The following is a 21,229-nucleotide window of genomic DNA, read 5'->3' on the forward strand; positions in this document are numbered from 1 at the left end:
GAAGACTAAACCTGTAGGTGTTTGTAAAGCAGTGATGCTTCCAATCCATTAAACATTTATCAGGTGCCTACCAGGTGCCAGGCACTGTGCCAAGCACTGAGGATACAGGTAATAAAAAGATAATCCCTGCCCTCAAGGAGTTTACAATCTAATGGGGGAGTAACAGTACACAAAAGGAGTCAGGAAAGCAGGGTGGAGGGCAAGGAGGGGAGGACACCAGGGTGTTCCTGGCAGTTGGGGCAGCTTGTTCCTTGGATTTGAAACCAGGCCAAACAGCAAAGTGGGAGTGAGCTGAAAGTCCAGTTTCTGCCCTCTCTAAAAGAAAGCTTTGGGAAGAGTTTGATACTCTGCCTTCTGGACCCTGCAATTAAAGGGTAGAGGCTGAGGGAGGTGGTGTTAATTAAAGCCAGAGTTAGTAACATGGTGGTGAGATTAGAGGTGATGTACAAAATTTATGGCATTTTGTAGGTGAAACTATTTCATTGGTCAATAAAATGATCAAAATTAGAATTTTTTTTTAAAGCAGTGGTGATGTATTGTACTGATGCATTCACACCTTCACCTAGACTTGCCCTTAATTAATGGCAGACCTGCGCAAAGTCATTGATCAAGGCAAAGAATAGAGTCTGTAGCTTTGGAAAAGCACAGATCTACTTATGTGGGGATCATAATGGGGAGGGACCAAGGAGTGGTTTTTGAACTTTTAAAAGTTTTTTTTTTTTATTACCCCTCCAATGCACTTCTGGAACACTTTATTAGGGAGGGTTTCAGTTCATAGAGTTGAAAACTGCCTTGTTTTCAGAATTGCTGGGTTTTCACCTGAACTTGGAGGGATCTAAATTAAACCAGTAATGATCCATAGTTGGGATCAATAGAGGACAAGATAATGAGTAACAACAGGAAGGAACTGAAAAAAAAGGAAGTGGATTAAAGTGCCATCTAAATCACCATCCTCCCATAGTTTTAATTTAATGTAGCAAATTACAGATGTAAACCCCTATATGTTCTAATAAGGGAGACTGGAGATCAGTGATGAAAAACAGTTCCTGACAATCTGATTTGGAGGGAATCTACAGGAGATACCTGTAGTTTGAACTGGTATTAAAGCTGATTCTCAGCAGAACCTCTCCAATGCTGATCTTAAAAAAAGGAGTCTGGAGGGAAAGGAATAAGCGTTTAAATGGTGCCTGCTATGTGCCAGCCACTGTGCACAAATATCCCTCTTACTTCTAATAATCCTGGGAGGAAAGTGCTATTATTTCCATTTTATAGTTTAGAAAACTGAAAGATTAAGAAACAGTCATACAGCTAGTCATATCTCAGCTCAGGGTTTCCTTTCTCCAGGTCCAACTTCTGCTGAGCCACTGAGCTGCCACTATAAGCATGATTAATGGTCGGCCACAGCCTTTACTTAAACAAGCTGAACTAAAAAGTTTCTGGTTAGAACAGGTAATGTTGAAACTTCGGTGAAAACCAGAAAACTTTAGGTTCTGCTTTCCCTTTGAAGATACAAGTCAGGGAGGCCCCTGAGCTAGGAAGCCAGGCTTGATGAGTGATTCTGCCTAGCTCTACTTGTCTGCAGATAATGTGTGCATTTCATTGTGTCTTTGTAATAGCCATGGCTCCCATAGCACTTGGGAAACATTTTTTGGCTCATTATTTCATTTGATCCTCCAAACAAACCTGTAAAGCAGTGGAAGTCCCCTAAAGGCCTATGTTCAAATCTGAGACCTCAAGCAACTTTGAAAGAGTATAGCAAAATAAACCCAAGGCAGTGAAAGTGATTCTTAGGTCCGCCATGGATGTTTGAATGGTATTTGGACAAAATATATATGGCATATATAGTGCTTTACGGTTGGAAGAAACGCTTTACAAATTGCTCATCTTAGCCATACAACCCTGGGAGATAGGTTCTAGCATTATCCCCATTTCACAGCTGAGGAAACTGAGGCTAAGTGATTTGCCCCACACAACTTGTAAGTGTCTGAGGCTGGATTTAAACCCCAGGTCCAGCCTGAATATTTTCTGTACAAAGCACTCATTACCCCAAGGTAAGACAAGCATTTATTAAGGGCCTATTATGCACTTTACAAATATCTCATTTAATCTGACAGTAGGTACTATTATTGTCATCCCGCCATTTTACATTTGCTGGGACTGGATTTGAATTTATGTCTTCAGGATTAAATGCCCATCGCTCCATCTACTGCCCCACCTAGCTGTTTAGGAAGAGGGAGAGAGGAGCCACCAGAACACTTTCTTCAGCTGACTTGGAATGGAAAACTCCAGCCTGCAACCAAAGGTTTAAAAGGGATCGATCACTCGACGCTCCTCCTATTGTGCCTGCGCGGTCAAAGGTGCCCAGAGAGAGACAGAGAGAGAGAGAGATTGAGGATGTCTGGGGAGCATTGGAGCGCGGAACCAGGTGAGAAAAGGGAAACCGCGAGGCAGAAGGCGGATGATTCTGGGCACTTCTAACTCCGGCACTTTTGGAGAATTCATTGCTCCCTCCATCGCGACTGATCGGGGGGCGGGGCAGGACGGATTGGGGGAGTAGTGGGAGGTGCGCGCGCATCGGGCGCGTTCTAGGAGACCATGTGCCGCCCGGGATGGGGGGTGGGAGGACACAGACCAGGCGACCTCACTCCCCCCCACCTCGGCTCCCCCTCCCCCAATTCCTTTGTAATTATCCTAGGCCTTCCTGCGCCCGGCAGCCCTCCAGAGTTGGTCCAGGACTCTGCTGTGGGCCTTGTTCTGTGCTGGGCTGGGGGAGACGGCCAAAAATGGAGCAGTGCTTGCCCTCAAGGACCTTACCCTGTACTGGGGGGCGGGGCGGGGAGACAACACGTACCCTGATAAATCAGTACAGTCTAGATCAGGTAGGTAGAAGAGGGCTTAGAGAGCTGGATTTGGAGTCAGCAATACCTGGGTTCGAATTTTGTTACACGTGCCTATTAACTGAGTGACCTCTTTGATCCTGTTTCATTATCTGTAAAATGAGGCTGAATTTGATGGCCCCTACGGCCGCATCCAGCTCCGAGCTTATTATTAATCCATAAACACTTATTGAACGTTTACTGTATGCTTGTCCTTAGGGAAATAGACAAAAAATTAAGGAATCCCTTCCCCTAGGGAACTTGAATTTTACTGGAAGAAGACAACAATCATACAAATGAGTAAATGCAAAAATACATATTTGGAGGGGCAGCTGGGTGGCACAGTGGATGGAGCACCGGCCCTAGAGTCAGGAGGACCTGAGTTCAAATCTAGCCTCAGACGCATAATACTTCCTAGCTGTGTGACTGGGCAAGTCACTTACCCCAATTGCTTCACACACACACACACACACACACACACACACACACACACACCCAAACCCATATTTGGTATGTTTCCCAACTGGAAGTAGAGGCAAGTGTACACAAGGAACTATTTAGTTCTCTTGTTATGTCAAAAAGCATTTATTAAGTCTGTGTGCCAGTTCAGTTCAGTAAATATTTATGAAGTCCCTGCTGTATGCCAGGCACTGTGCTAAGCTCTCATTTGATCCTCACAACTCTGGGAAGTAGGTGCTATTATTCCCATTTTACAGTTGAGGAAACTGAGGCAGACAGGTTAAATGACTTGCTCATGGTCACACAACTAGTAAGGGTAGATTTGAAGTTGGGTCTCCATTCACTCACTGTGTCTCCTAGCCACCTCACTGACCTAAGAAAGGAAAAGGACTGCGTTTCTGACCAGAAGAGTCTCTTAAGTTAGAGAAACATTCCAAATTACTGGGAACCCTGTTTTCTTAGTCATCCTTTGGAGTCTGAATTCTTATGTAAGAATTAATTGTGTGAGAACTCAGAGGAATAGTTAAGTGTAGCTGTTAGTATTTTGGATACTTTGGTCGATCTGGATTCTGGGGACAGAATACTCATATCTGATCATCTCTTTTTACTTTTCAGTTCGCAGGCTGTACCTGGAAGCTTTTACAAGGATTCTAGATTAACACGAGCAACAAAAATAAAAATTTGGTATTTCCTCTTTTATATCAGTGCTGTTCCAAAGAATGGGCAGAAGAAAAGTTTTTGGGAAAGTCTATGTGACTGATTTATGGTATGTGAACAGAATGTTCCTATTGATTATGATCATGCAGTTTTAGTTTAGAAATGTTAATGATATACAAGTGGGAAAAGGACCCACATATACAAAAATATTCGCAGCAGCTCTTTTTGTGGTGGCCAAGAATTGTAAATTAAGAGGATGCCCATCAATTGGGGAATGGCTGAGCAAGTTGTGGTAGATAAATGTAATGAAATACTATTGTGCTATAAGAAATGATGAACAGGCTGGCTTCAGAAAAAGCTGGAAAGACTTGTATGGTCAGATGCTGAGTGAAGTGAGCAGATGCAAGAGGACTTTGTACACAATAACAGCCACGTTATGCAATGACAAAGATTGTTAAACTGAACCCTTCTCAGCATTACGAGGATCTAAGACATCTCCAGAGGCCTCGTGATAGAAAATGCTATCCACATCCAAAGAAAGAACTATGGAAGTTGAATTGCTATTTTTTTTCTCTTTTGTTGAGTTTTGTTTCTTCTTTCTGATGGTTTCTTCTATTGGTTTTAATTTTTATTTACAACATCACTAATGTGAAAATATGTTTAATAGGAATGTAAATGTATAGCCTATATCAGATTGTATGCCATCTTGGGGAAGTTGGTGGGGAGTAAGGGGGAGAAAAATTTTAAACTCAAAAGCGTATGGAAGTGATTATTGGTAAATCAAAATAAATTAAAATAAATTTTAATAAAAGAAATATTAATGATATAATGAAACAGCTTATGATTCTCAAAACTTTCAAATAAGCCATCTGTTTTTACAGTTTGATTTTCATATCTAGGATCATTAAATTTTAGAACTGGAAATAATATTAGAGATCACCTGGGCCAACTCATTCATATTAATAAGAAAATAGGTCTTACTGCCTCTGACTCCTTTGCAGATGTAGGGGGTCCACAGGAGGGGAACAGTGCATGCAATATCAGATTTTTTCAATGCATTGATAGGTTTGCTGAATTTTTTCTCTCTTCCCCCTTTTCTTTTAAAAAATTATTTGTTATAAAGGGTAGCTTGCTAGGAGGGAGGAAGGGTTGGAATGCTGTGGGAAATCTAGGTGATAGGAAAACCAAAGAAATAAAAATATTTTTTTAAAAAGAAAATCTTAGGTAAAGAGGCTGCTGAAGTCACACAACTTCTGCCAACTAGTAGGTGGCAGAATGAGACTAGAGGCTAAAGGCAGAACTTTCTATCTCCTATCTAGTGGACTTCCTCTAAGCCATTCAGTGTTTAAAACATTTGAGTTTTTTCATCTCTTTCCTTTTGTTAAATTACTAGATGTTTCTAATAAATCTTTTCTTTACTTGTAGGAAGAAGAAATTGTCCAGGCAAAGGACATGAAACAAAACAATTCCAATTTTCATCACTTTGAAATTAGAACATCAACATTACTTTCTTTTTTATGAAGCAAGCTGTGCTGTATAATTTCTTGTTCTTAAAATGTCAGACAAATCTCCTGAAGGAAAAAGACTTCGTAAAAGTCTGTCAAAAAGTAAAAATCAGAAGAATGAAACCAGGGCTAAAAAAGGGCTATTTAAATCCAATTCTGTTATTTCATTTTTTAACAATGTGCCCCCAGCCAAACTTGCTTGTCCTATCTGTAGTCAAATGGTGCCAAGACATGACTTAAATAGGCATATTGATGAAATGTGTCAGCAGAACAATAATGAAGTAATTAAAATTGATATGGCAGAATTTGAAATCTCAGTAAATCCAAATCTATCTCCAGCTAATTTAGCCAAAACAGACACAAGGTATACACCTCTAAAGCAATCTTTACCTCCACAGATAGGTTTGAGCCCCATCAAAAGTGATTCTGCAAAAAATGATATGATACAGAAAACTAGTCCATACTTTAAGAACAGTGATAATTTAGTAAGCAGCTGTGGAAAAGAATTGAAACCTCAGACAATGAAAATTATTCCCTTAGGAAGCCTGTCATCAAAATTGTCCAGACGATACGTAGAAGCTAGAAAATTGGTAGCTAAAAATGAGAAACTAGAGAAACGTGAAGTTCTGAGGACACAAAGTTTGATGCCACTAGCTATTAATGAAGTAGAAGCCAACTGTGCCACAGATGGGGATGAAGATCAGGTTTTGGGAAGTGGATCTCAAAAGGAAAATATTGTTTCTGAAAAGCCTTTTGGATGCTTTGTTAAAGAAAGTACTGCTTCTAAATATACCTTAGAAGATGAAGAAATATTAGAAAATGAAAGTCAGGCTGATACACAAGAATGTGAACTATCAGTACCCACACTTGATTTTATAGATAAAACTTGTAGTAGTAAATTGTCAACTTCAGAGAATATTCTTAGCACAGAGAAGAATTTTGAAGTTGTGGGTAGCAAAAGTAGAGAGGGTATAGTACAATCAACTGGATATAATCAAGTAATAATGACTGCTGCCTCAGAAGGCCAAATTCAGCGGCCCCAAAATGCTTTCCTACCAGCTAATTTGGGTGTGAAATGTGATAGTCCTGTAAATACTTATTCTGAAAGGGATAACACAAGAACACTTCAGAAGAAAAGTCACATTGACTTAAAAAATGAAATCATTCATGATTCTGCTTTTTTGGAGCCCTGTGAAGAATTGGAGCCAACTGATGATGAATCAGAAAAAGTAAACCAGGGTAGTGGTAACTTGGACTTGACCTCTGATTTTTCAGAACATCCATATTATCTTAGGAATTTTCTTATGGTACTAAAAGCAGTTTTTGAGAATGAAGATGATCTGAAGCTCTTTGATGAACAGGATATGGAAATCTTAACAAAGTTTTATAAACTATCAGGTATTCAAAGAGAGAAAACCAAAAGACTGTTTCTTCTTGGTGGGAAAGAATTGTTTCAGTTGTACCAGCTTCTACCGTGTGTCTGTCAGTTGAGTGTAGTTGTGCTTTTAGGGTCACATTTGCTTTCAGAATCTTAACAAAAGTGTGTTTATGTAATAGATTGTAGCTTCTTAAGATAGCTTATTCATAGGACTTCATGTGTAAGGGAATGTCCTTGTATCTAGTAATACTTAATTCTGTAGCATTGCATGTCTTATAGATGATAGTGTGGTTATGATGAAAGCCTCATTTCATTAAGTGATATAAAACATTTGACATAAAACAGACTCAAGATTTTTTTAAAAATAGAGCAATTAGGGGCAGCTGGATGGTGCAGTGGATAGAGTGCTGGCCCTGGAGTCAGAAGGGCCTGAGTTCAAATATGGCCTCAGACACTTATTAGTTGCGTGACCCTAGGCAAGTCACTTAACCCCATTGCCATGCCCCCCCCCCAAAAAAAGAAATCTAATGGTGGCCCCCATGGGCCTAATAGTCTAAACTTTGGGGCAGCTAGGTGGTGCAGTGGATAGAGCACTGGCCTAGAAGTCAGGAGGACCTGAGTTCCAATCTGACTTCAGCACTTGACACTTACTAGCTGTGTGACCCTGGGCAAGTCACTTAACCCCAATTGCCCAAAAAAAATCTAAAAAAATAGAGCAATCTCCCTTAGAAAAGTATACGTTCTGTTATTTAGCAAGAAAAAAAAAGTTGGGGAGAAGTCTGCTGTTCTTTTTTAATCTCCTTTTGCAAATATATTAGTTGCATGGATCATTGGACTTATTCTCAAGTAAAGATGAAAAAGAAATGGGAAGTACAGAGTCATAACAGTAATAAAAATAAGTTTGTTAAACTTACAACCTGCCTCTCTTCATGGGAAGTCAGTTGTATCTAGAACTGAATAGTCCAAATTTGAAGGAAAAGTCACTTTGAGATTTGTTACATAAAAGAAATGCCTACAGGAAACAGGTCTCACTAGAGTTGCAGAAGGTGACTTTGGCCTTGCTAGCCTCTAGCATACAGGTTACCTACATTTGCATAGATGCCATACAAGTGGCTAATAACATTTAAATCTTGCTGATGAGCAAGAGTTCTATTGTAGGTCTCTGTGTGGTGATCATTGTAGTGTTCGCTAGTTATTTTATATCTTAGCATATAAAAACATCTCTTTGGAGAATAATTGTTCCATATTATCTACCCCGCATCCCTCTCTACTTCCTTCTTTTACTTACAATAGAAGAAAGGATATAATGATGTCAAGTTTACTATCCTATCAGCAATATTCAGAATTCTACAGTCTGGTGCAGACTGAATTAATGAGAATTATCATGAATTCAGTTTGAATAGTTATTGGGTTATGTGCTTCATTATAATTCAGAAGTGTGATCATTTTCCCTAATGAAAGTTCTACATGTTTTAGTTCTTACACACCTCTCTCAAAGGCAAATCTTTTATAATCATATTTCTTTGTGTTATTTGAAATCCATTGCTAATTGTTTTTGTTGCTTTTATAAAAATGAGAAAGGAATGTGGTTGCTAATTCCTATGTAGGAATCTTAGAGCTCTAAAAAACAGTAGAGATAATATAGTTTAACCTCATTTTGCAGATGAGAAAACTGAGGCCCAGAGAATGTGACCTGCCAAGATTACAAACTAGTTAGTGAAAAAATTAAGATTAGAACTAGGGTATCCTGATTCCTAGAGCAATTCTTGTTCAAAACTAGCCATTTCTTTGGTTTGTAATTTATGGATTTTTCTCGTGGACAAAAATCTAATCTAGTTAGACTGTGTAATTTCTAATTTAATATCTAATATCTACATATTAAGCCAATATCTAATCTAACAATTAAAAAAACAACAGTTCAGTTTTGGATTTATAAAAATTGAAGGTAAGTTTGTAATAGCCCAATTTGAGTCTCTGGATAGATTTCAAGGATCCATGAACTTGGATAGGAAAAAACAATTAAACAATTACATCTTTATTTTCACTAACATCTGACATCTAGTATTTCTGTCAATTGTGAATTTTAAAAAAAAAAAACCAACCCCATTATTCTGAGAAAGATTCTGTAGACTTAACCAGACTGCTAAAGGGATCAGCAATATGAAAGTTTAAGAACCTCTGTGATAAGCTGTACTAGAAATTAGAAGATTAAGCTCTATAATTGGGTAGTAATGTTTGTATGTTCTGAGTTTTTTATATCGAAAGAACTTAATTATATGCCATAAAGTAACTGTAGTTGAGTTTTTAAAGGTCCTGTTGTAAAAATTGGATTTTTTTTCTTTTTTAGTTTTTGTTGGAAAGAATTGGCTTGCCTTTTCTTAGTTTAGTGGCAAAGTTGAAAAGGAAGATTCTTGTTATAATTTTAGACTGTATTATAACTTAGCAATTGTTTAGGCAAAGAAGATTAGCTTAATACTTTATGAGTCAGAAAGATCCCTTTCAAGGAAAATAGCAGTAGGCAAGGAGAGGTTGGGGTTAGGTTATGATATAATGACGTCACTCAATTCTTGGAACTCAGAAATAGTCAAATGGGAATGTAATCATAGACGTACAAAAGACTGCAGAGGCTATCAAATCCAGTACTGTTATTTTATAGGTGATTCAGCTGAGGAGTTGCCTCCTCAGCTAGTAAATGTACAGAGCAGGATTTAAACCCATATCTTCCTGACTTCAGGTACAGGGCCCTATCCACTATGCTCAATGATGTTTCCCAAGGAGACTCTTTTAATCTGAATAAATATATTCCTTCTTAAAAAACGAATTCTTTGTACCTGAAATAAAAGGCCTTAATTTCGTCATCTGTAAAATAAGAGAGTTGGGGGGGGGCAGCTAGGTGGTGCAGTGGATAGAGCACCAGCCCTGAAGTCAGGAGGACCTGAGTTCAAATATGACCTCACACCAAACACTTGCCACTTACTAGCTGTGTGACTCTGGGCAAGTCACTTAACCCCAATTGCCTCACCAAAAAAAAAAAGAGAGTTGGATCTCTAACTTCCTTTCTGGCACAAAACCCTGTCCTCCTGTCATCTCTTCCAAAAAGAGATAAAAGATTTCTTAGAAGAGGTACTTTAATTCAATCTTGTAAACATTTTCACTTCAAAGATCATATTTGCATATACATTCCTGGAAAATAAAGAAAGTCTTTCTCTCAGTTTCCTCACCTGTAAAACAGATAATAGCACCTACCTCTTAAGATGGTTGTGAGGTTCAAATGAGTATTCATAAAGCACTTAGCAGAGTACCTGGCAAATAGTAGTTACTATATAAATGCTAGCTATTATTAAATCTACAATATTCATTATTTTTATGAAGAAAATTAATATTTTTTCCCTTTTAATCACTGCAGCAAATGGGCAGAAGTTATATGTAAGACTTTTTCAACGCAAGCAAGTTTGGATAAAAACTAACAAGATAGATTATGGAGAGATTGGCCAAGATTTATCATCAGTGATTGAAGAATTAAAGCAAGTAGGCTTTCTGCAGACAGGTATGACTAGTAACAAGAAATGTGAAATGAGCATAATGTCTGAATTGCTTTTAGAATAACATAACTACAACACTGTACATCTGGTTGGTAATCAGTAAAAATTAATTTCTTGGTTATTTGAATTATTGGCAGTTTCAGTCTTCTGTTTGGGATAATTAATCATTTGAAACTGAGATTGATCAAAGCCCAGATTAAGAATGCTGAGAAAATTAAAGGCTGTCTGCTGTTATATGATCCTGGTTGATGCTGCTATACTTGGAACAGAGAAAAATAACTTAAGAACACTTGCATTAGCAAGTACCACAAAAAGGAAGTACTTATCTGTTCTTGATTTCTTCCTTTGTCAGGATTCTGAGCTGTTCCTTAGAGACTCTTACCACTATTTTTTTTTCAATTTAATTTATTTAGTTTTGGTTTTCAACATTTACTTCCACAAAATTTTGAGTTCCAAATTTTCTCCCTATCCCTCCCCTCCTCCCACACCATGATGGCCTGCATTCTGATTCCCCCTTCACCCAATCTGTTCTCCCTTCTATAACCACCACCACCCCTTCTCTTATCCCTTTCCCCTTCTGTTTTCATGTAGGGTAAGATAGATTTCTGTACCCCTTTGCCTGTGTATCTTATTTCTCAATTGCATGCAAAAACAATTTCTAATACTCATTACTAAAACTTCGAGTTCCAAATTCTCTCCCTTCCTCCCTCCCCACCCACCCTAGTTGGGAAGGCAAGCAATTCAACTTGGGCTATACGTATGCAGTCATGAAAAACACTTCCATAATAGTCATGTTGTGAAAGACTAAGTATATTTCCCTCCATCCTATCCTGGCCCCCATTTATTCTATTCTTTCCTTTGTCCCTATCCCTTCTCAAAAGTGTTTGTTTCTGGTTACTCCCTCTAATCTGCCCTTCCCTCTCTTATCCCCTTCTCTCCTACTTTCCTATAGGGTAAGATAGATTTCCATACTCATTTGGGTGTGTATGTTATTCCCTCCCTAAGCCAAATACAGTGAAAGTTCACTCATTCCTTGTCATCTCCCCCCTCTTCCCTTCCACTGTAAAAGTTTTTTCTTGCTGTTTTATGTGAGATAATTTACCCCATTCTGCCTCTCCTTTTCTCCTTCTCCCAGTACATTCCTCTCTCCCTTAATTTTTAGACATCATCCCTTCATGTTCCAACTCACCCCGTCTACATATATTCCCTCCAACTACCCTAATAATGAGAAAGGTCTCATGAGTTATAAATGTGATCTTTTCATGTAGGAATGTAAATGGTTCAACTTTAATAAGTCCCTTATGATTTCTCTTTCCTGTTTACCTTTTCATGCTTCTCTTGAGTCTTGTATTTGAAAGTCAGTTTTTCTATTTAGCTCTGGCTTCTCAAGAATGCACTAAATTCCTCTATGTCATTGAATATGAATTTTTTCCCCCTCATTGATTACACTCAGTTTTGCTGGGTAGGTGATTCTTGGTTTTAATCCTAGCTCATCTGACCTCTGGAATATCATATTCCAAGCCCTCTGATCCCTTAATGTAGAAGCTGCTAAATCTTGTGTTATCCTGATTGTGTTTCCACAATACTTGAATTGTTTCTTTCTGGATGCTTGCAATATTTTCTCCTTGAACTGGGAACTCTGGAATTTGGCTATAATATTTTCTGGGAATTTTCCTTTTGGGATCTCTTTCAGGAGGTAATCGGTGGATTCTTTCAATTTCTATTTTACCTTCTGGTTCTAAAATATAAGGGCAGTTTTCCTTGATAATTTCTTGAAAGATGAGTTTAGGCTCTTTTTTTGATCATGGCTTTCAGGTAGTCCAGTAATTTTTAAGTTATCTCTCCTGGATCTATTTTCCAGGTCAGTTGTTTTTCCAGTGAGATATTTCACATTGTCTTCTTTTTTTTTTAAATTCTTTTAGTTTTGTTTTATAATTTCTTGATTTCTCATAGAGTCATTAACTTCCATTTGCTCCATTTTAGTTTTTAAGGATTTATTTTCCTCAGTGAGCTTTTGGACCTCCTTCTCCACTTGGCCAATTCTGCTTTTTAAGGCATTCTTCTCATTGTTTTTTTGGACCTCTTTTGCCATTTGGGTTAGTCTGTTTTTTAAGGTGTTAACTTTCTTCAGCATTTTTTTGGGTCTCCTTTAGCACACTTTTGTTTTTCATAATTTTCTTGCATCACTCTCATTTCTCTTCCCAATTTTTCCTCTACTTCTCTTACTTGATTTTCAGAATCCTTTTTGAGCTCTTCCATGGCCCGAGACCAATTCATATCTTTTCTTGGGGGCTTTGGATGTGGGAGCTTTAACTTTGTTGTGTTCTTCTGGTTGTATGTTTTGATCTTCTTTGTCACCAAAGTAAGATTCTGTAGTCTGACTTTTTTTACTCTATTTGCTCATCTTCCCAACTAGTCACTTGACTTTTTAACTCTTTGTTAAGGCAGGCTCTGCTTCCATTGTGGAGAATGTACTGTCCCAAGCTTCAGGGGTTTTGTGCTGTTGTTTTCAGAGATACTTCTAGGGACCTGTAAGTTTTCAGTTCTTCCAAGGTGTAAGGAGAAGTGTTTACTACTCTCCTGGCCCGTGCTCTGGTCTGTGAGTGACCACAGGCACTCTTTTCTGCCCTGGAAATGAGAGGAGGGTATCCTCCACTGCTGTCACAAGCTCTGCCATGCCAGTGCTCCTCCTCGCCCCAGGGACCCAGACCCAAGCATGGGCAAAGCAAGAGAATCCTGTCTCATCACCAGCAAAGAGATCCCTACAATCAACTCTCTGATTAGCCGCAGGATCACCCCACCATCTGTGGGCCAAGAGCTCTGGAAACAAGCTGCTGCTGCTGTGGCCACCACCCTGAGGCTGCGCTAGGGTGAGGGCTGTTCTACGCTCCTGTCACCCAAGTCTGACAGACCTTTCCCACAGACCTTCTGAGTTGTCTTCAGTGTTTTGGGTTAAGAAGTCTGGAAACCACCACAGCTGTCCGTGATTCAATCCTCTGAGGTCTACTCCAGGTTTACTGAGCCGGCAGTGTAGCCCACACCGAACTATATTCCTCTCCCAGCCCGGGGCAACAGACCTTTTCTGTTGACCATCCAAGTTGTCTTGGGCTGGAAATTTGTTTCACTCTGTCTTTGTAGGTTCTGCTGCTCTAGAATTTGTTTAGAGTCATTTTTTACAAGTATTTGAAGGGGTTTGGGGGAGAGCTCAAGCAAATGCCTACTTTTACTCTACGAGCTTGGCTCCACCTCCCTACTCTTACCACTCTTGATAGTAGAATTAAAAGCTTTAATTTTGGGTCAGGTAGGTGCCTCAGTGGATAGAGCACCAGCCCTGAAGTCAGGAGGACCTGAGTTCAAATTTGGCCTCAGACCAAACACTTTACACTTTACTAGCTGTGTGATCCTGGGCAAGTCACTTAACCCCAATTGCCTTAAAAAAAAAAAGCCTTAATTTTGAACCAAGTTGAAATCAACAATGTTGCTAAAGTTTGCCTTTTACTTTTTACCACCTCCTCATCTTCTTAAATATTGAGTGAATGGAAGAAAAAATGTTTATTAAGTGCTTGCTGTGTGCTAAGCACTTAGGCTAAACTCTGAGAATACAAGTAGAAAAAGTAAGGATTTCGCTGTCCTCAAGGAGCTCACAGTCTAATTAGGGAAGACAACACATATAGAACAGTTCAGTTTCATGTCAGATACAAAGGCCTGGAAGTCCTAAGGATGCATCACTGGGTGGATGGCAAGATCCAGGGATTCTTAGGGTGTATTAGCAGGGCAGACAGCAGTGCCAGAAGTCTAGACAGTACAGTGGAAGGGCAGAGGGAAGGCCTGATGATCATCCATCTTACAGGAAGTACTACAGTTAGTGATTTCCAGTTTATTCAAACAGTATGAACAGTCTGTTGCTCTTCCCAGCAGGCCCCACCATGACTGTGTAGGCAGCCTAGGGTTTGGGGGAAGAGAAAAGAAAGCCATGATGTGAGAAGCATCCCCTTGCCCTGCTGGAGCCCCCTGGAGGCATCTAGAACTGAACTTGTTCTTTCCAAGATGGCTATATTTAGTACTTTCTGAGATCTTCTCCAAATCTGGTTCAGTCTAGACTCCCAGGTTTTCCTTCTGGATCTCCACCCCAGTAGCCCTCTTCATGGTAGCAAAACTTCCACCTCTTCTCTGGTTGGTGAGTTTGTCCCTGAACCTTCATTTGAGGAAGTGCCCATGCCAGCTGTGCTTACTCTAAATCTGATTCAGGCATGACTCTCTGATCTCCTTTTGGACCTCCATCCCATTAGCCATTAGGCCTTCTCAGAGGATATTCAATAATGAATGACATCTTAACTCTCAATTGACTGAAAGATATGGAGAATGTAAGATCTCATTGTGCTTATTGTGGATAATGAGAAGACATTTGACTCAGTAGAATGTAATACCACCTTACAGGCTGTTTTACCACAAAGTATCTCCCATCTGTATATTACATAATTCAATATTCCTTGGAAGATGTAAAAATGGAAGTAATGCTGTTCGGTGACTTTTTGATAGTAAATGTCAGGTGATGTATAAAAAAAAATGTATGCTTGCCAAAGTATTTACCACCATGCTAGAGGAGCACCAGCACAAATTCCCTCTGGATGGTTAGGTCTTCCGGATGGTCCTGATTTCAGATGACATTGTATTTATTGCATCAAGTTGCAAGACATTGCAGAACCTCCTGGAAAAGATCAGTAATCACTCAGTGGAGTTTGGCCTGCTCATCACACAAGAAAGATAAGATCACATGTGGGGAACCTGCGGCCTTGAGGCCACATGTGGCCTTCTGGGTCCTCGGGTACAGCCTTTTAACTGAGTCCAAGTTTTACAGAACAAATCTTTTTATTAAGGAGATTTGTTCTGTGAAATTGAATTCTGTCAGAGGGCTGTACTTGAGGACCTAGAGAGCCACATGTCTCCTCAAGGCCACAGGTTCCCCACCCCTGGATTAGATGAATGAAATGTCTGTTGTCTAGTTTTCAACATGGATCTGAATGGACACCCTGTAGAGCTTGATCAGTGGTATGAATACCTGGAATAGACCATATGGATGGACAAGGAGCTGGACCCAGCATTGAAGAGGAGAGAGAATTGGGTTGCTTTCAGGAAACTGAAGGGCACTTTTACTGACCCCAAACTCCCTTTGAGAGGAAAGGCCCATCTTTTCCATGCTAACATTTTAAAAATGTTGCTATATGGCAGCAAGACCTGGAACAGCACTGCCTCAAAAGAACTAAAGATGAACATCACACAGAAGGCAGTGGAAAGGAACATGGTGGGTGTGAACAGATTGCAACATATAACCAATGTGTGACTCTGAAGGAGGACAGGAGTAAAGCATATTATCAAAAAATTATATCATGCTAGAGGCTGATCATGTGGCAGTAGCAAGGGATGACATGTGGAAGGTCACAGTGCTCCACTTACATTATTGGAAGAGAGTAAGGAAGGCCCTTCAGCATGTTGAATGAAACCCCAAGGCAACCTTTCAGAATGACATTGATAAGAGTCACACAGGATGGACAGCATGAATGGATTACAATATGTCTCCTTGGAGGTAATTCTTGAAGTGATGAGATCACACATCCATTTGGATCTTATTAATTCTTACTTTGATACCTCAGCGTGGAGGTGAACTTGTGTTTAAATTGGGGTGCGGTGACCACTGCATTCTGGAAAATCTGCATAAAAATTTTTGGCCCTCCCTTTGTACCAGAGAAGTCTGAATTAGTATGGTATTAAAAATAAAATATGTTGATATTTTACAATATTATACATATATTTTATGCATTTCTGTGTTTCTAAACTTTTTCTGTGTTATCTGCTGGGCCTTTGCGTGTCATCTGCAGCTTCCACAAAACTCCCAAAAAATTCCCATTTAATTGCTTATGCTGACTCTTGATATATTGAAACTGCAATGAGGAAAGTCTCAATGTGGAAGGGATAACTGTAATTGGTTTCCTTGCTTCAAGATGCCCCATTCCAATCCATAGTCTAAAGTCACCAAAGTGACTTTGCTAAAGTATGGAACTGATCATGTTAACCCCCTGCTCAGTAAACTCCAGTGGCTCCTTATTACCTGTGATTCAAATATTAATTCTTATATTTGACATTTTAGGCTATTCACAATCTGAATCTTTTCCAGTCTTTTTTATGCATTATTCCCTGCCATAAATTCTGTGATTTAGCAATACCATCCTACTTGCTTTTCTTGTGCATGATTTTGTCTCCCACCTCTGTGCCTTTGCTCTGGCTATCTACCATGCCTAAAACATTTTTTCTTCACCCCAGCATCTTTCAGTACTTGGTTCAGATGCCACCTTCTCCAGGAGGCCTTCCTGATCCCCAGCAGCTAAGCCTTCCCCTCTAATGTTCTTTTCTATATCCATGGTAGATATCCATATATATTTACATGTTCTCTTTTCCTTTGGAATATAAGTTTCTTGAAGGTAAGGACTGCTTTTTGTGTTTTTGCCTCAGTCCCTACCAGTTACCTGGCACATAGTAAACCTTTCAAAATGTTTGTTGATTGATTATTTTTTTTAAACTTTATGTCAGTAGAAAACAGATTTGGGGGGCACTTAGGAAGTTCAAAAGGCCTGGAGTACAGACATTATCTACTTCTGGGAAGGTTTTTCTTTAGAGTCTTGGCTACTCTGCTTCTTTTTGAAAGGTTGGGGAGGGCAGAGGTGGAAGTGGGTTGGCTCTACAATTCATGAAGACTGATATTGTTGTTGATGTCTGTATCAGTAGGTGGAATTACCCACAAGGAAGAAATGGCTTCTTAAAGTATTAAGGCTTAAGATTGTAAGCCACATGATCATTTTAATGAATTATTTTTATTAATTAGTAAAAGGATCATTTTAATTTTGTAACTCATTACTTAGTTTAGTGCGCAAAACTGGTAGTTAATAGATGACTTTGTATAGATCCATGATTGTTTCCTTCCCCTTTGAATGAGAAACTCTTATAATTAAACAAACAAAACTGGGAACTAGACAACAATAGAACTTTACAGAATCACAGAATCTGAGGTGGATTTGGTCTCTTCATATTTCTATGAAGGATCAGAATTTAATCATTTCAGCCTTTGAGGGACCTCAGAGGCTCTTAAGCCCAACCTATACCTGAACAGTCAAATGAGATAAAGTGCTTAGCACAGCCCCTGACAGATAGTAGGCACTTAATAAATGCTTGTGTCCTTCCTTTCTTCCTTCCTTCCTTCTCTTCTTTACCCCTTACTTTCCTTCCTCCTTCCCTCCCAAGTGGTCATCCGGCCTTCTGAAGCCCACTAGAGAGGCTGCCCTACTGAGGCTTCCCATTCCTTTCTTGGAAAGAAAGGTTTTTTTTTAACATCAAACCTCAATATTCTGCTCTGCAATTTACACCCATTTCTCTTAGTTTTTCCTTTTAGAGACAGGCAGAATAAATCTAATTCCTTTAAAATGTGATAACCCTTCAAATACTTGTAGACAGGTATCATACACTCTCTCCTAAGATCATCCACCTAACTATGTCTTTTTTCACCTGAATAAATATTCTCAGTTCCTCAGAGCTTTCACTAAGTTTGAGAATTTTAATTGGTAGGAAAGGGAGTGTGTGTGTGTGTGTGTGTGTGTGTGTGTGTGTGTGTGTGTGTTCACATAGATATATGTGATTCTTGAAGACCAAATTGTCAAGGGTCAAAGAATTGAAACTCTAAAGGTAGAATTTCAGGCACTGTGCAAACCTAGGGAGGAGAGACTTAATAGGTGGAGCCTCATCTGATGTCCTGTAACACTATATAACTTAGTTTATTTACTCACTTGTTAGAATAGCCTAGCTGTTGGTGAAGAAAATTCTGCTGATTCTTGGAAAGAGTAGATGCCTTCTTGGCCTTGTTAGCCATTGCTATATCATTAGAGGATAAGAACCATCCTTTTTACCTTTTTAAAAATTATGTCCCACTAGCAAAGGAGCTGGAAACTGTAGATGCTCTTGGGAAAGAATTTCCATGAGATTGTTGTTGAGAGGTTATGTTTGTAGAAATTTAAATACTTATTCCACTTTAAATGCTTATGCTTCTTACTTCTCTAGAATCTGAATTACAAGAACTCTTAGAAGTACTTGAACTGCTTTCTGCTCCTGAGCTAAAAACCTTAGCAAAGACATTTCACTTGACAAATCCCAGTGGACAGAAGCAGCAACTGGTGGACACATTCCTCAGGTTGGCCAAACAGCGTTCAGTCTTCAGTTTTGGCAAGAATCAGCCCGGCATTGGTGCAGTGATTTTGAAAAGGTGCCATTGTATTTTAATGCATTAAAAACTTCCAACTGCCTTTATGAGTTAAAGAAATAATCCTTTCACACACTATATTTATTGAATAAGTCAGGTGCTTATTTTAACTGGCTTGAATGAAAAAAACAAACAAACAAACTAATTTCTCTTTCTTAAGATTACAAATATGAGGGGGCGCTAGGTGGCACAGTGGATAGAGCACCGGCCCTGGATTCAGGAGGACCTGAGTTCAAATATGGCCTCAGACACATAACACTTACTAGCTGTGTGACCCTGGGCAAGTCACTTAACCCCATTGCCTAGCCAAAAAAAAAAAAAGATTACGAATACGACCATTCCTAGCTTGAGTCTACAGGCAGCGCAGGCCTGCTTTTAACACTGTAGGTTTTTCAAAGGAGAGGCAAGATCTTCTGTTTTCAAAAACAGAGGAAGTAGAGGCAGCTGGATTATGCATGCAGTGGATAGAGCATCCTCCCTGGAGTCAGGAGGACCCCAGTTTAAATCTGGTCTCAGACACTTACTAGCTCTGTGACCCTGGGCAAATCACTTAACCCCACTTGCCTCCAAAAGAACAGTAACAGAGGAAGCAGTATGGCATAGTAAATAGAGAACCAGTCTCGGTGGCAGGAAGGTCTAGGGTTTAAGTCCCACTTCTGACACATGCTAATTGTGTGGCTCTGGATCAGTCACTTGACCTCTCAGTGCCCCAGGGAACTCTTAAGAGCAGAAGTTGAGAAGTAGTTTTCATTATGTCTTTATCAGTGAAAATAGTTTCCTCACTTGGAGTTCTCTACAATGATGAAATTACATCTGGTTAAATAAATAATGCATGATACTAATTCCTGTCAAAGAAAAAGTAGTAAAACAAATGGGACAAACTCTTTGATGAGTTATAACTTGTAATTAATATATTGAAATCTTATCTTGACAGAAATTTTTATACTCCCATGTGATTTTAGTATAAAAAGATTCAGTCCAGATCTTTAATAGCCCTAATATTTTAATATACTACCTTTCCTGAGCATGAATGCCCAAGAAACTTTTTTCTGTAGTTATATATGTATGTGTGTGTGTATCTATATCTATATCTATATCTATATATCTATATCTATCTATCTATCTATCTATCTATCTATCTATATATATATATATATATATAATTTTTTTGTGTGTGAGGCAATTGGGGTTAAATGACTTGCCCAGAGTCACACAGCTAGGAAGTGTTATGTGTCTGAGGTCACATTTGAACTCAGGTCCTCCTGACTCCAAAGTTGGTGCTTTATCCATTGCGCCACCTAGCTGCCCCCTGTAGTAATATTTTTAATCGATATTTATTACACGTCAAATATATTTTAACATTAGGGATACATGGATAGAAATACAACTTACTACCCCAAATGAAAATAAAATGGATTTTTTCATTAAAAACCTCAGACAAAGATGTGTATAAGGAATCCCTGTTTTGAAAATGGTTTTAGTTCTGACAATTTACATTTTGTGCTGTTTTCATAGTAACCTATGTGTGTGAAAATTCTAAGACCATGGGCATATTGTTTCACTTAAGAGCTCTGCCCTTCAGGTTTTGATGATTAAATATATTTTGACCTTTAGACGTAGGTTTTTTCACTAAATGTAGTTTTACAACTCTGAAAAATGTTCCACGAAACCCCTGAAGCAACAAAGAAGACTATAGAAATGTTTAGAATAGGGGCAGCTAGGTGGTGCAGTGGATAGAGCACTGGCCCTGGAGTTAGGAGGACCTGAATTCAAATCTCATCTCAGACAAGACACTTGACACTTATTAGCTGTGTGACCCTGGGCAAGTCACTTAACCCCATTGCCTATCCCCCCCCCACCCAAAAAAAAGAAATGTTTAGGATTTTCTAACACTGCTTCCCATTGATATTTTTTAACTTCACTCCTTATGTCAGTAACGTCCAACTTTCAGAGTACCATGAATTCAATTTTTCAATATAAGATTCTCAAACAGATCTCCAATTTCAATATGTATTTCTTCCATTGATGTAGATTGCAGCTCATCTCTGCCTGGTCACGTGAAATACTTTACATAAGAATTTTTCAAATAAATTATGTTTTCCTTGAGATAAGCATAGATGTGACAGTACAGTGAAATGGAAAGAAACCATTTGATCTATGTCTGACCTTTGATAAGTCAATTAAACTCTGAGTCTGGGCTTCCTTGTCTGTAAACTAGTGATAACACCTATCTCACAGTATAATTGTGGAAATTAAATAAGATAATACATGTCAAATGCTTTTTAAATTGAATGTTGCAGAGGCTTCTGGAAGGAGAACCATAAGCATTCAGAAGAAGTGAGCCTCTTCATCCACACAAAAGAAAAAAAAACACCAAGTGGATGAAGAATGTCTACTGCCCAGATCATGACATGCAGTTGGATAAGTTAGAGCTTATCCATCAGTATATATATGTGTGTGTACATGTAGACACAGAAGGATATTTTATACACATACAGTACCCCCCTTAT

General features: G+C 39.0%; 1 protein-coding gene across 3 annotated transcripts in view; it reads left to right on the forward strand.

Moving 5' to 3' along the window:
* Positions 1-14: 14 nt before the first annotated feature.
* Positions 15-21,229, forward strand: part of FAN1 (FANCD2 and FANCI associated nuclease 1) — a 45,138-nt gene continuing 23,923 nt past the window's right edge. Inside the window, exons 1-6 of one of the 3 annotated variants that reach the window (XM_078151180.1) lie at positions 15-108; positions 2,220-2,425; positions 3,951-4,101; positions 5,418-6,895; positions 10,282-10,422; positions 18,521-18,722. In XM_078151180.1, coding sequence (XP_078007306.1) covers positions 5,548-6,895; positions 10,282-10,422; positions 18,521-18,722 — 1,691 coding nt within the window. In that variant the 5' untranslated portion in view covers positions 15-108; positions 2,220-2,425; positions 3,951-4,101; positions 5,418-5,547. The other 2 variants (XM_020968596.2, XM_020968597.2) reach the window with 2 other exon arrangements.

The sequence above is a fragment of the Phascolarctos cinereus genome, unplaced genomic scaffold, assembly GCF_003287225.1.
Source record: "Phascolarctos cinereus isolate Bilbo 61053 unplaced genomic scaffold, phaCin_HiC Scaffold_3;HRSCAF=262, whole genome shotgun sequence".
NCBI classification, from domain to species: Eukaryota; Metazoa; Chordata; class Mammalia; order Diprotodontia; family Phascolarctidae; genus Phascolarctos; species Phascolarctos cinereus.